The 15,194-nt window shown below is 44.3% G+C and overlaps 1 protein-coding gene across 1 annotated transcript in view; it reads left to right on the plus strand.

Annotated features, from left to right (window-relative positions):
- The window catches only part of col6a1 (collagen, type VI, alpha 1), a 79,429-nt gene that overhangs the window by 16,801 nt on the left and 47,434 nt on the right, over positions 1-15,194 (plus strand). Inside the window, exons 10-16 of the mRNA XM_078403675.1 lie at positions 1,890-1,934; positions 2,038-2,064; positions 4,161-4,187; positions 4,312-4,356; positions 6,471-6,524; positions 11,063-11,125; positions 15,033-15,095. Of these exons, the coding sequence (XP_078259801.1) occupies positions 1,890-1,934; positions 2,038-2,064; positions 4,161-4,187; positions 4,312-4,356; positions 6,471-6,524; positions 11,063-11,125; positions 15,033-15,095 (324 nt within the window). The remainder of the gene's footprint in view (positions 1-1,889; positions 1,935-2,037; positions 2,065-4,160; positions 4,188-4,311; positions 4,357-6,470; positions 6,525-11,062; positions 11,126-15,032; positions 15,096-15,194) is intronic.

The raw sequence follows: 15,194 nt of genomic DNA on the forward strand, positions 1-15,194 counted from the left end.
GTATCTGCCTCAAACATAGAAACATAGAAAATGTGCCTTCTCTCCATACCCCCTGATCCCTTTAGCAAAAAGGGCCACATCTAACTCCCTCTTAAATATAGCCAATGAACTGGCCTCAACTACCTTCTGTGGCAGAGAATTCCACAGACTCACCACTCTCTGTGTGAAGAAATGTTTTCTCATCTCGGTCCTAAAAGACTTCCCCCTTATCCTTAAGCTGTGACCCCTGGTTCTGGACTCCCCCAACATCGGGAACAATCTTCCCGCATCTAGCCTCTCCAACCCCTTAAGAATTTTATATGTTTCTATAAGATCCCCCCTCAGTCTTCTAAATTCCAGCGAGTACAAGCCCAGTCTATCCAGTCTTTCCTCATATGTAAGTCCCGCCATCCCAGGGATCAATCTGGTGAACCTTCTCTGTACTCCCTCTAAGGCAAGAACGTCTTTCCTCAGGTTAGGAGACCAAAACTGCACACAATACTCCAGGTGCGGTCTCACCAAGGCCCTGTACAACTGCAGCAGAACCTCCCTGCTCCTAAACTCAAATCCTCTTGCTATGAATGCCAACATACCATTCGCTTTCTTTACTGCCTGCTGCACCTGCATGCTTGCTTTCAATGACTGGTGCACCATGACACCCAGGTCACGTTGCATCTCCCCTTCTCCCAATCGGTCACCATTCAGGTAATACTCTGCTTTCCTGTTCTTGCCGCCAAAGTGGATAACCTCACATTTATCCACATTATATTGCATCTGCCATGCATTTGCCCACTCGCCTAATCTATCCAAGTCACTCTGCAGCCTCCTAGCATCCTCCTCGCAGCTAACACTGCCACCCAGCTTCATGTCATCCGCAAACTTAGAGATGTTGCATTCAATTCCCTCGTCCAAATCATTAATATACACTGTAAATAACTGGGGTCCCAGCACTGAGCCTTGCGGTACCCCACTAGTCACTGCCTGCCATTCCGAAAAGGACCCGTTTATTCCTACTCTTTGCTTCCTGTCCGCCAACCAATTTTCTATCCACCTCAACACTGAACCCTCAATACCATGTGCTTTAAGTTTGTACACCAATCTCCTATGTGGGACCTTGTCGAAGGCCTTCTGAAAGTCCAGATATAACACATCGACTGGTTCTCCCTTATCCACTCTACTAGTTACATCCTCGAAAAATTCTATAAGATTCGTCAGACATGATTTGCCTTTGGTAAATCCATGCTGACTTTGTCTGATGATTTCACCACTTTCCAAATGTAATGCTATCACATCTTTAATAACTGACTCTAGCATTAACACCTGCCATGTAGTGTGCTGTTGGTCTTCCCAAAATAACTCTTCAACTCATGCAGTACTAATGTTCAATTATCCATACCAAATTGATGCATAGCATCCTGTGTGATCTGAGATCTAACCTTCATGGCGAATTGTACATACAATAGAGTCATAGAGCATGGAAACATGCCCTTTTGTCCAATTTACCTATGCCAACCAAGTTGCCTCATCTACACCAGTTCCACCTGCCTGCAATTGGCCCATATACCTCTGAAACCCCATCCATGTACCCATCATATATTTTGTGAAGCACTGGTATTTAATCTCTCATTTCAATATGTATCAATACTGTACAGTTTAATATCAACATAAACTATGCAGCATAAATATTTAACCATGTTCTGTTGAGTCCTAATAACTCATCATGAAGCATGTACTGATGTCTATTTATTGAGTCCAGGTCAGTTCTGGTATTTACTCATACCACCCAGGCACATTAACTGTCCCATGGAGTATGAAGTACATGCAGCCTCTGCAATAAATATAACCTGCCCCAGACAGTGTTGTTTGAATTTATTCCCTTATCTTTGACAATCTTTTCTTCTTTCTTGCAGGGCACGATTGGTGAAGTTGGACCAGCTGGTCATCCGGGTATGAAGGTACTTATCTGCACTACAGCCACTAGCACCATTTAATCTCTGCTCTCAATACACGATGCCTGAATCTTCTCTGAGCTAACAATCTTTTCTTTTTTGTCAACAGGGTGACAAGGGAGACCGTGGCATTAAGGTAAGGTTGGCAGTGAATTTTAGCATCAAATTTATACTGAATTCTATCTTTCATTGCTGTTCTATTCATTAGGTTTTCTTAATGCTGTTATTAAAGAACATCTTCCCCACAAATGAGTTAATCCCATTTGTATCAACATGAATTCACATGTGGACACATACTCAAGATTTTAAAGAGGAAAGTTAGTAAAGGTGCCGAAAACGATCAAGAACTTTGATATGGTTTGTGGGGAAAGATGTTACTAGTGACAGGAAGATCAATAACTGAGTAATACAGTTAACTAGTGAGCCAACAGGATGGTGAGTATTGTTACCTGGAGTGCATTGCCTGAAGGAGTGAAATAAATGAATTCAATCATAACTTTCAAATGGAACTAGAACTGTAGTATTGTCCAGGGCTGTGAAACAGAGCAGTAACTGAACAGACCTTTCAACGAGTCAATGGAAACACATTAAGTGAATTCACCTTAGATTTTTTCTTTACCAGGCAGTGTCCAAACTTTGGGCCTTGATGTGCTATGTAAGCCAGTGCTCCCACCTATTCCTGGGGTCATCCATCCAAATCCCTGTGCATGCGGTGGTGTCAGGGATGATGCCGAGTTCAGCAGTGACCACCTGACACACGCAGTAGGGTGAACTCGCATGATATTTTATTTACAGTGGTAAGAAAGTCCAGGACATGGGGCTGCATGTGCAGTGATGCTGACAATCGTGGGCTTGTCCCGACAGCTTAGTCCTGGTCTTTGAAGGAGGAGGCGTGGTAAGTTCAGGCCACTCCCTACAATTCACCCTTGCATCAAAAGTCTCAGGTTTATCCTGGTGGTTCAGGTTTGGGCTTGGCAGATGTAGCACTGGTGGTTTCTAGGTTATCATGGTGGCTCAGTCTTTGCCTCTGTGTGTATGTGCAGTCCAATGTAGTCCGTGGGCAGGAAGAGGCACTTCAGTAGAGGTGCTGGCTGTCTAGAGCTTCTTCCCGGCAGCCCAGTCTTCATCACACAGTGGCGCTGGTGGTCTCGGGTTTGTCCCAATGGCTGTCTTCCTCAAGCTGGCGACTGAGGAACACAGCCAGCAAGCAGGGTCCACAATTTCTCCCCTCCTTCCTTCTCCCCTCTGGAGAGAATGCCCAAAGGGTTTCAAGGGAGTAGGCTAACAAGGTCCAGGTGGCCAAACCAATATTGGCTAATTGGTCCCTGCTATGACCAATGATGTTGGGGATTGGTCTCTTCTGGCCTGTCAGCCAATGACAGGGATCAGACCAACATTCAAGGGAGAGGGCGCTGTCACAGTGCATACTTCTCATTTTGCTCTGTTATAATTAAAACTAGCTCAAACATGGTGGATGACAAGAGTGAAGGGAAGCCACAGCTGGATCAAAGTGGAACTAAGGGGTTAGATGTCAACTCCTTCACTGCTTGCTGCCTGTTAATGCCCTTCTGATGCTTGGAGCCCAAGCACTGGGCAGTTGGTTCTTGCCAATTGTAGAGCATTATTACACAGGTCCCCACAGTTCCTCTTCACCTTCTCAGGGCACGTCGACAATAGAGGTGTCCTCACAGCCACTAAAGAGGTCCAAAGATCACGAGCATTTGAAGAGGGGTGCGATGTGGCAGAGAAGGAGTGGCATGAATGGGTGGCCTTTGAGCAATGTCCCTTCATGCATCGTTCTTTGGGCCTATTTTGTTGGTTTCAAGTTTATTGTAGTGAGAAAGGGAAGTGGGTGAAGTGGTATTGGCAGTGGAGCAATGGTCATCCATCATCAGGGAGAGGGATTCAGTATCACCAAGAAATGGAAATCTACTATCACCACGTTAGCATCCAGTTACTGGGTGAAAGGAATCTACCATCAGCACATCCTGATCCAATCCCAGCGAGGGAACTGGTCAGTATCACCAAGAGAGAATCTACTGTCGCCATATTAGGACAATCCAGTCACACCAAGAATGTCAAGAGGAACCTAGTGTCACTTCAGCTCAATGGGTAAGCAAACTTTCCTACTCCATATGATCCAGTTGAAGTCTGGTTGAAGGAATAAAATGAGAGTTGCTGAAACAATTACAGAAGCATGCACGTGCTAAACCTGTGTCTTTTCTTCTCCAGGGTGACAGAGGATTCAAAGGAGGCAAGGTTAGAACACTTCTGAATCTTTTCACGTCTTTCGAGTGTTATTTGAGCAAGTAAAAGCAAAGCATTTGAAAATCACGTGTGCTTTTCTGTTCTAACACTGATCTGTTCTCTCTGGCGGCTTTAGGGATCAAAGGGGTACCCTGGAATAGATGGAGTGGATGGAGATAAGGTAAGAGATATGGTGCAGAATGGGATTGAAGATTGTTTTGAAGGCACCCTATTCAGAGTTAAATTTGGCACTGTGAAATAGAATCCATCCTGAAAGAGTTAATGTTATGCACATCATTCATGAGGGAAGCATTAATATAATGGCTTTATAATGTTGTATAATATGTATCCATTTATGGTAATATATAGTATGTATTTGGTATTTTCTCAAGCACTTTTATGAGGCGATTAATGCTTTTAGTTTCCTGACATTTAGGTATTTTATCAGGGAGGCATGCCAGACATTTGGCACTATCTTGACCAGCAGTTAATAGCCCTTGTTCCAACCGAATTAGGCATGGGGACTCGAGGGACTGCAGTCGGTGGATTCTGGAGCAAAAGATAAACTGTAGGGAAAAACTCAGCAGTCAGGCAGCATCAATGGGGCAGAGGGATGATCGACATTTTGGTTGATATCCTGCAGCAGGATGGTTGCAGAAACATTAATGGTTGCAGAAACATTGACCAAAGCATTAATCATCTATCTGCCTTGGATTGGTCAGATGCTCCTTCACTGCAGCCAATTCCTCCTAATGTAAGTTGTAGAGCCATCCATTACATATTTACTTCTGAGGGGGGAATGTTCAGGGAGAGTCATATCCAGCTGAACTGATGGACCTTTGCTGTAAACTGACATGCTCTACCCTATTATATCAGAGATAATAGGTCCAAGACAATAGTATGGCATGGAGCGAAGCAAAGGGATGATTTTAACCCAAATCAACACTGGGGTTATTTCAATATAACTCTGCATTGTAATCACTGTTTCCCATTGAATAGGTTGGGTTAAAGACATCATTGTCGATTAAAGCCTCCAAGCCCAGCTTCTTTGCCTTTTGATTTGTGCACATTTCTCATCTGCAAGGATTAAAGAAGTTTCTGGGTAAATTGGTGCACTCTTGCCTCTGATTTAGAAGATGAACTCTATGCCCTGCTCCGGGAAGGGAGTTTATTTCAGCTGATGAGCTGGGTGGTCCACACTGGCCCAGAGATTCTAAACTGAGGTCAAATGAAATTTAGGGAGTTCCTGTGTGTCTTCACAGAGGTCTCTTCCCAGAGTCCTAATGAACCAACTGGTCATTGATGGCACTGTCCTGGAATGTCTAGAAGCTGTCACAGATAATTCACAGAACTAAAGTTTCAATCCCATCCTTGCAGGTTGAGGATTTGAAGTAAGAAAATATTTTGCTAGTCAATACTTTGCATCAGACAAGTATCAGTTAACTAGCAATTTGAGTTCATCAAATATTCGACCTACTTGAAAATAACAAGCTGACATTAGTTAAAGTCACTGTGAACCTAGCCAATTGTTGTTAAAATTTAACTGGATATACTGCAGCAAGCGACTGGTCACTTAACAGCCTAAGGCTTTCCACTATCTACAAGACGTAAGTTGGGGTGTGATGGAACATTCTCCACATGCCTGGATGAATGTAGCTATACAAACTCTCAAGAAGCTTGACACCATCCGGAAGAAACTATCTCCTTACTTGGCACCCCACGTGCAGTGACTCATCCAGACTTTTTTGATGGCACCACAAACCCATTACCACATCTGGAAGGGTTCTAAGAGGAAACACTATGTATCCATGTCTTCCAGAGATGCTGCCTGACCCGATGTGTTACTCCTGCATCATTTTGTTTGACTCAAGATTGCAGCATCTGCACATCCTTGTGTCTCCACCTGGACCACTAAGATGCACAGGGATAGGAGGTGCACATGAATGAGTTGGCTTGGAATTGTACTGACCTTCATCGTCAATGAGTATAATTCCTGGAACTCCTTACCAACAACATCCAAGAAGGGCCAAATGGCCTCCTCCTGCATCTATTTTCTATGTTTAAAACCCTGAGGTGAAATATGAAAAGGAATCTTCTTGTCCTTAACTATCCTCTGAAGCAAACCACTCACTTCCGCCACCATCTTCTCGGGCCAAGACGGCTGGGCAGTGCAAGTATCGCCCTACTCTTCCAGCAAGGCCTGCAACATATTTTGCACAAGAAGTTACCAATTTAAAAAAATATTTTGTCATTCTGACTGGGTGTTGAATTTTTCTCTGCTTTCTCTTTCCTCAGGGTACAGCTGGATATGACGGCCTTCCAGGTTGCATTGGGTCTCATGGATATCCTGTAAGTATGTTGCATGAAACTGTAATCTCTCTTCTGGAAGCATTTCAGATAGGTGGACAATCAGTGGCTCAGCACTTCAGCTCCCCCTCCCCCTCCCAGTCTGACCTTTCTGTCATGGGCCTCCTCCATTGTCATAGTGAGGCCCACTGCAAATTGGAGGAACAGCACCTCATATTCGCTTGGGCAGCTTTTTACACCCCAGCGGTATGAACATTAATTTTTCTAACTTTAGATAGCTCCTCTGTCCCTCTCCTTCCCCTTCCCCTTCCGTCCCAGTTCTCCCACTGTCTTCCTGTCTCCAACTACATCCTTTCTTTTTCCCGCCCCCTCCCCTGACATCAGTCTGAAGAAGGGTCTCGATCCGAAACGTCACCCATTCCTTCTCTCCTGAGATGCTTCAACTTTTTGTGATACTTTCCATTTGTACCAGCATCTGCAGTTATTTTCCTACCTATTTCTTCTGATCAGTGCATCAGCTGGTTAATTGGAAAGCAAAACCTCTTCAGCAGTGGCAATAAAGCTGATAAGACATTTTCGCTGTAGAGTTTGTGGAAAAGATCTGATGACAGTGTGTTATAGACAATAGGTGCAGGACAATAGACAATAGGTGCAGGAGGAGGCCATTCGGCCCTTCGAGCCAGCACCACCATTCAATGTGATCATGGCTGATCATTCTCAATCAGTACCCCATTCCTGCCTTCTCCCCCTACCCCATGACTACGCTATCCTTAAGAGCTCTATCTAGCTCTCTCTTGAAAGCATTCAGAGAACTGGCCTCCACTGCCTTCTGAGGCAGAGAATTCCACAGATTTACAACACTGACTGAAAAAGTTTTTCCTTATCTCTGTTCTAAATGGCCTCGCCCCAAATTCTTAAACTGTGGCCCCTGGTTCTGGACTCCCCCAACATTGGGAACATGTTTCCTGCCTCTAACGTGTCCAACCCCTTAATAATCATATGTTTCAATAAGATCCCCTCTCATCCTTCTAAATTCCAGTGTATATAAGCCTAGTCGCTCCAGTCTTTCAATATACGACAGTCCCGCCATTCCGGGAATTAACCTAGTAAACCTACGCTGCACGCCCTCAATAGCAAGAATATCCTTCCTCAAATTTGGAGACCAAAACTGCACACAGTACTCCAGGTGCGGTCTCACTAGGGCCCTGTACAACTGCAGAAGGACCTCTTTTCTCCTATACTCAACTCCTCTTGTTATGAAGGCCAACATTCCATTGCCTTTCTTCACTGCCTGCTGTACCTGCATGCTTCCTTTCAGTGACTGATGCACTAAGACACCCAGATCTCGTTGTACATCCCCTTTTCCTAACTTGACACCATTCAGATAATAATCTGCCTTCCTATTCTTTCCACCAAAGTGGATAACCTCACACTTACCCACATTAAACTGCATCTGCCATGCATCCACCCACTCACACAGCCTGTCCAAGTCACCCTGCAACCTCGTAGCATCTTCCTCACAGTTCACACTGCCCCCCAGCTTTGTGTCATCTGCAAATTTGCTAATGCTACTTTTAATCCCTTCATCCAAGTCATTAATGTATATTGTAAATAGCTGCGGTCCCAGCACCGAGCCTTGCGGTACCCCACTAGTCACTGCCTGCCATTCTGAAAGGGACCCATTTATCCCCACTCTTTGCTTTCTGTTTGCCAACCAATTTTCTATCCATGTCAGTACCCTACCCCCATACCATGTGCTCTAATTGTGCACACTAATCTCATATGTGGGACCTTGTCGAAAGCTTTCTGAAAGTCAAGGTACACTACGTCCACCGGCTCTCCCCTGTCCATTTTCCTAGTTACATCCTCAAAAAATTCCAGAAGATTAGTCAAGCATGATTTTCCCTTTGTAAATTCATGCTGACTCGGAACGATCCTGTTACTGCTATCCAAATGCTCCGCAATTTTATCTTTTATAATTGACTCCAGCATCTTCCCCACCACTGATGTCAGACTAACTGGTCTATAATTTCCTGTTTTCGCTCTCCCTCCTTTCTTAAAATGTGGGATAACATTAGCTATCCTCCAATCCACAGGAACTGACCCTGAATCTATAGAACATCGGAAAATGATCACCAATGCATCCACAATTTCTAGAGCCACCTCCTTAAGTACCCTGGGATGCAGACCATCAGGCCCTGGGGATTTATCAGCCTTCAGTCCCATCAGTCTACCGAACACCATTTCCTGCCTAATGTGAATTTCCTTCAGTTCCTCCGTCACCCTAGGATCTCTGGCCACTAGAACATCTGGGAGATTGTTTGTATCTTCCTTAGTGAAGACAGATCCAGAGTAATAAATTCCCCTGCTTGTCTTCAAGGGACCCACATTTGCCTTAACTATTTTTTTCCTCTTCACATACCTAAAGAAGCTTTTACTATCCTCCATTATATTATTGGCCAGCTTACCTTCGTACCTCATCTTTTCTCCCCGTATTGCCTTTTTAGTTATCTTCTGTTGCTCTTTAAAAGAGTCCCAATCCTCTGGCTTCCCACTCTTCTTTGCTTTGTTGTTCTTCTTCTCTTTTATTTTTATGCTGTCCTTGACTTCCCTTGTCAGCCACGGGTGCCTCTTCCTCCCCTTAGAATCTTTCCTCCTCTTTGGGATGAATTGATCCTGCAACTTCTGCATTATAAACCTGGAATTCCTGCCATTGCTGTTCCACCATCTTCCCTGCTAAGGTTTCCATCCAGTCAAATCTGGCCAGCTCCTGCCTCATGCCTCTGTAATCCCCTTTGCTATACTGTAATACTGACATTTCCGATTTTCCCTTCTCCCTCTTAATTTGTAGATTAAAACTTATCAAATTATGATCACTGCCTCCTAATGGTTCTTTTACCTTGACTTCCCTTATCAAAACAGGTTCATTACTCAACACTAAATCCAGAATTGGCTTCTCCCTGGTAGGCTCCAGTACAAGCTGTTCTAAGAATCCATCACCAAATGGGACACTATCCTATGGCATTGCAATTCTGGTGCTAGTCCCGCACCAGAGGAGCAATGACCATTCAATTATTGTGCACAGTTCCATGTGGATGCCAAAATGTAGTCCAAAATGATAAGGATTAGGAGGTGAATTGACTGTTTTTTGCACTGATCCTTAATGCTCGGAAGGATTAGCACCATCTTTTGCCACAAGCCTCCACACCCTGCAGACCCTCGCTGATGGAATTCCGCTTTGGAGAGTGCACCCTACAACAAATGCAGAATATTCACCAGAGGCTCCTCGGCTACACTAGCTTTTAACTAAGATGGCTCTGTCCCCTCTGTGTGAAGGACAGCAAATCCACTGCTTGGACCTTAACCATTTTGGAGCTCCATTATCATCCAGAAACACATGGGAGTCCTTGGGCGTTCTGTGGGCATGCAAGCACCCAATGTATCCACTACCATTTAATATTAGTGTTGTTAAGAATGAAACAAAAATCCTTTCCTCGCACTGTTGTGAGTGACCCGAAGAGAAATGTTACTGAGGCACGAAGTGCTAATGTGTTTATATTCATTTGCTTTAATATGTGGATTGTAAAACTATCAGAAATGCGGAAGAAGTGCTTGACTAAGTATAGAAGTTGGGAGGTAATGTTGCAGTTGTATAAGACGTTGGTGAGCCCATATTTGGAGTATTGTGTTCAGTTCTGGGCACCATGTTATATGAAATATATTGTTAAGGTTGAAAGGGTTCAGAGAAGATTTACGAGGATGTTACCAGGACGAGAGGGTGTGAGCTATAGGGGGAGGTTGAGTAGGCTGGGTCTCTATTCCATGAAGCATAGGAGGATGAGGGGAGATCTTATAGAGGTGTATAAAATCATGAGAGGAATAGTTCCGGTAGATGCACAGTCTCTTGCCCAGAGTAGGGGAATCGAGGACCAGAGGACATAGGTTCAAGGTGAAGGGGAAAAGATTTAATAGGAATCTGAGGGGTAACTTTTTCATACAAAGGGTGGGTGGGTGTATGGAACAAGCTGACAGAGGAGGTAGTTGAGGCTGGGACTATCCCAACGTTTAAGAAACAGTTAGACAGGTACATGGATAGAACAGGTTTGGAGGGATATGGACCAAGCGCAGGCAGGTGGGACTAGTGTAGCTGCGACATGTTGGCCAGTGTGAGCAAGTTGGAGCGAAGGGCCTGTTTCCACACTGTATCACTCTATGACTATAAATGAGCAATAAGGGTAAAAATTGATCTGTTCACTTCATTGGCTGGGGTGGAATGTGCCATGAAGATGGAGATGTCTGCTGACCAATGGTAGGACGATAGGGGCAGGACATCTGGAGGATGAAGCTAGTATGTTGAGACTTCCAGTGCTTTATCTGATCCAAGTTGGGCAATTTGATATGTGGTGTTAACTTCAGAGGTATGGTTATAATGCTCTCTACCTCTTGTATCACTTGTATTGCGTTGAAATGCCTGCATCTGGCCATCTTCTAGAAATGGACATTGTGTTTCTGAGTTTTTTGTCATTTCACAACAAGTTAGGGGTTGAATAAAAGCCATGTGATTTGTTTCCCCTTTGCAGGGTGAAACTGGATCTCAAGGCCTCAAAGGAGATCCAGGTCCATTTGGAAAGAAGGGACAAAAGGTAAGACTCTATCCAGAGGGTGGCAAGTAAAGTAGGAGCTCGTGTCAACCAATCGTCAGCCAGAGTTGCAGCGACCTAACCTCCAACCTCGCCCAGTTTTGGCCTATTTAATGTCCTGTCATTTAACTACCTCTTCCTTTGTGCTACCTCTGAGGGAAATACTCATTATCTGTCTACTGACTGATTTGGAGAATATGGTATTTGTAGAAAATGGCTCTGAGCGAAATATAAATGTGACATGATTTGATGCTGATTTCGGGCAAGTCACATATAATAGTGCACCAACTTTACACAAAGAATAAGTGGGGAGTAGTTGTTTAGAAGGTTTTGAGCTTGTGGGGTCTGGCCAGTTCCAGTGGGACCTAAAAAGGCCCATGTTGATTTTTCAAATCTTAAAACGGTCGTCCAGGTCTTGAAAAACATTGAGCAAGATGGATGGTTAAAGAAGTTCAATAGAATGTGAGCCAACAGCCCTCAGGCTGTGATTACACAGGACTGGAGCAAGCCTTGTTAAACACAGCAAAGAAACTCTATCTCCTTCTTGTTGGTGGTAGGTACCAGCTGTGGAGCCGTGCAGTGTTCTGTTGCGTATCCATCAACCACTTACTGTTCTGAGGAACATACAGATTGCAGGATCTCATTATTAAATGACCGACCTTTTGGCATAAAACCTGAATCAAATGACAGGACAGGACAGGACAGATGAAGGGGGACCTCATTGAAACATACAGAAAAGTGAAAGGCTTGGATAGAGTGGATGTGGAGAGGATGTTTCCACTGTGGGAGAGTCTAGGACTAGAGGTCATAGCCTCCGAATTAAAGGATGTTCTTTTAGGAAGGAGGTGAGGAGAAATATCTTTAGTGTGAAGGTGGTAAATCTGTGGAATTCGTTGCCACAGAAGGCTGTGGAGGCGGTCAGTAGATATTTTTAAGGCAGAGATAGACAGGTTCTTGATTAGTACGGATGTCAGAGGTTATGGGGAGAAGGCAGAAGAATGGGGTTAGGAGGGAGAGATAGATCAGCCATAATTGAATGGTGGAGTATTGATAGGCCGAATGGCCTAATTCTGCTTCTAACACTTGTGCCCTTATGACATGTGATGACACAGTGGATATAAAGTCCCCAAAATACATGGTCCTGCTGAGTTTAACATAACAATACATTAGTGGTCGTTCTCTCACCTAATAATGCACAAATTAATAAGATTCATTCCTGCCATCCTACCCACCAACCCCCGACACGGCAATGTGCTTTTCTACCTATCTTACAGCTTGCAATATGACCAGACCTCACTTGAACACAAATGTTGTGAGTAGCAACAGTTAGAACAGTTGATGAGAGAAAAAAACTTGGCAGGGCAGGCAACATGTGGAGACAGAAACTGAGTTAATTTTTTAATTGAGTTAATTTATTGACTTGTAGCATCAACTCTGTTTCTTTTGCTGCCTGACCTGCTGAGCATTTATAACCATTTTCCGTATTTCGCAGATTTGAAATATATGCATTGCTTTGTTTTTGGATTGGTGTCTGATTTCACTCGATAAGTGCATAAACAGTGCACCATTGTTAGTGTTGCTGCTGAGGTCCGAATTAATTGCAACAGTGTCGTCGTCGTCCCCCCTCTGAACACCACTGGCCCTGCCTTGCATCTAGTAAGTTGTCTAAGTGTATCACCAGCTCCTCCATCTGTCAAGTTGGAGCCTGAGTGAAACACTCAGTACTTGATAAATGCTGTGAGATCATGGGCGTTGCCGTGGGGTTATAAAGTGTTATGTAATGTTATAACCCCAGCCTGTCATACTTTGGAACAACATCCCAGACAAGGTGACCTTGCCTTCACCTTGGTTTCAGCATGGCCCTTCCCATCAGTAAATATGGGGCAAGAACTAGTAGAGTGGATAAGGGAGAACCAGTGGATGTGTTATATCTGGACTTCCAGAAGGCTTTCGACATAAGAGATTAGTATGCAAACTTAAAACACATGGTATTGTGGGTTCAGTATTGATGTGGATAGAGAACTGGCTGGCAGACAGGAAGCAAAGAGTAGGAATAAATGGGTCCTTTTCAGAATGGCTGGCAGTGACTAGTGGGGTACCGCAAGGCTCAGTGCTGGGACCCCAGGTATTTACAATATATATTAATGATTTGGACGAGGGAATTGAATGCAACATCTCCAAGTTTGCAGATGACACGAAGCTGGGGGGCAGTGTTAGCTGTGAGGAGGATGCTAGGAGGCTGCAACGTGACTTGGATAGGTTAGGTGAGTGGGCAAATGCATGGCAGGTGCAGTATAATGTGGATAAATGTGAGGTTATCCACTTTGGTGGCAAGAACAGGAAAGCAGACTATTATCTGAATGGTGGCCGATTAGGAGAAGGGGAGATGCAGCGAGACCTGGGTGTCGTGGTACACCAGTCATTGAAAGTAGGCATGCAGGTGCAGCAGGCAGTGAAGAAAGCGAATGGTATGTTGGCATTCATAGCGAGGGGATTTGAGTATAGGAGCAGGGAGGTTCTGCTGCAGTTGTACAGGGCATTGGTGAGACCACACCTGGAGTATTGCGTACAGTTTTGGTCTCCTAATCTGAGGAAAGACATTCTTGCCATAGAGGGAGTACAGAGAAGGTTCACCAGATTGATTCCTGGGATGGCAGGACTTTCATATGAAGAAAGACTGGATAGACTCGGCTTGAACTCGCTGGAATTTAGAAGATTATGGGGGGATCTTATAGAAACTTACAAAATTCTTAAGGGGTTGGACAGGCTAGATGCAGGAAGATTGTTGCCGATGTTGGGGAGGTCCAGAATAAGGGGTCACAGTTTAAGGATAAGGGGGAAGTCTTTTAGGACCGAGATGAGAACTTTTTTTTTCACACAGCGAGTGGTGAATCTGTGGAATTCTCTGCCATAGAAGGTAGTTGAGGCCAGTTCATTGGCTATATTTAAGAGGGAGTTAGATGTGGCCCTTGTGGCTAAAGGGATCAGGGGGTATGGAGAGAAGGCAGGTATGGGATACTGAGTTGGATGATCAGCCATGATCATATTGAATGGCGGTGCAGGCTCGAAGGGCCGAATGGCCTACTCCTGCACCTATTTTCTATGTTTCTAAGAATAGGCAGGAAGAGACTCAATGGCTGTGTACAGAAGATGGATGCTAAATGTTGGTGGAACTCAGCGGGTCAGGCAGCATCTCTGGAGACGAAGAATAGATGAAATTTCAAGTTGTAGCCCTGCTTCAGATCTGATGTCTAGGCACCTTGTGCATCAGAATATGTTTGACTATGGGCAGATAGATTAGACAGTCACAAAATTTTTCCCAGTGTGGAAATGCCAAATATGGAGAGCATATGTTTAAGGTGCAAGGGAGAAAGTTTAAAGGAAATGTGCAGGGCAAGTTTTAACAAAGAGTGGTAGGTGCATGGAACATGCTGCCAGCGTACGGTAAAAGTAGATATAATTGTGGTGTTTAAGAGGTCTTTAGATACACACATGAATATGCAGGCAATGGAGGGATATAGATCATATGCAGCAGAATGGATTCATTTTGGCATCATATTCAGCACAGACATTCTGGGCCATACATATGCCATACAGTTTTATGTAAATTGGAAAGGTTAGAGGAATATGGGTCAAACGCAGGCAAATAGGACTAGCTCAGGAAAACACCTTTGTTGGCAGGAACAGGTTGGGCTGGAGGGCCTGTTTCCTTGCTGTATAACTGACTATGTCCTAGCCTTTGTGGTATCCAAGGAAAGCGAGAAGATCAAAACCCAGGGAAAAGGGAATCATCTTGGCAATTTCCACTTGCAATCTGTAATTCAGTCGGAAACAGCTTGGAAGCCACTGATGCCAATAACATGTTAGATGCATGATTTTTGGAATAACTATTTCTTTCATTTTTTCTTAGGGCGAGGCCGGCTTTGACGGAGAAGCAGGACGAAGTGGACCGGTGGGGAAAACCGGAGATAAGGTCTGTGTCTGCTATTAATATAAGTGCATGCATTGTCAGTCCAGATCCTGTCAATTTGTTCTGTTAACTTTGGGCTCGTGGCAGAGAGATGTGCCAAAT

The sequence above is a fragment of the Rhinoraja longicauda genome, chromosome 8 (genome assembly GCF_053455715.1).
Source record: "Rhinoraja longicauda isolate Sanriku21f chromosome 8, sRhiLon1.1, whole genome shotgun sequence".
NCBI lineage: Eukaryota > Metazoa > Chordata > Chondrichthyes > Rajiformes > Arhynchobatidae > Rhinoraja > Rhinoraja longicauda.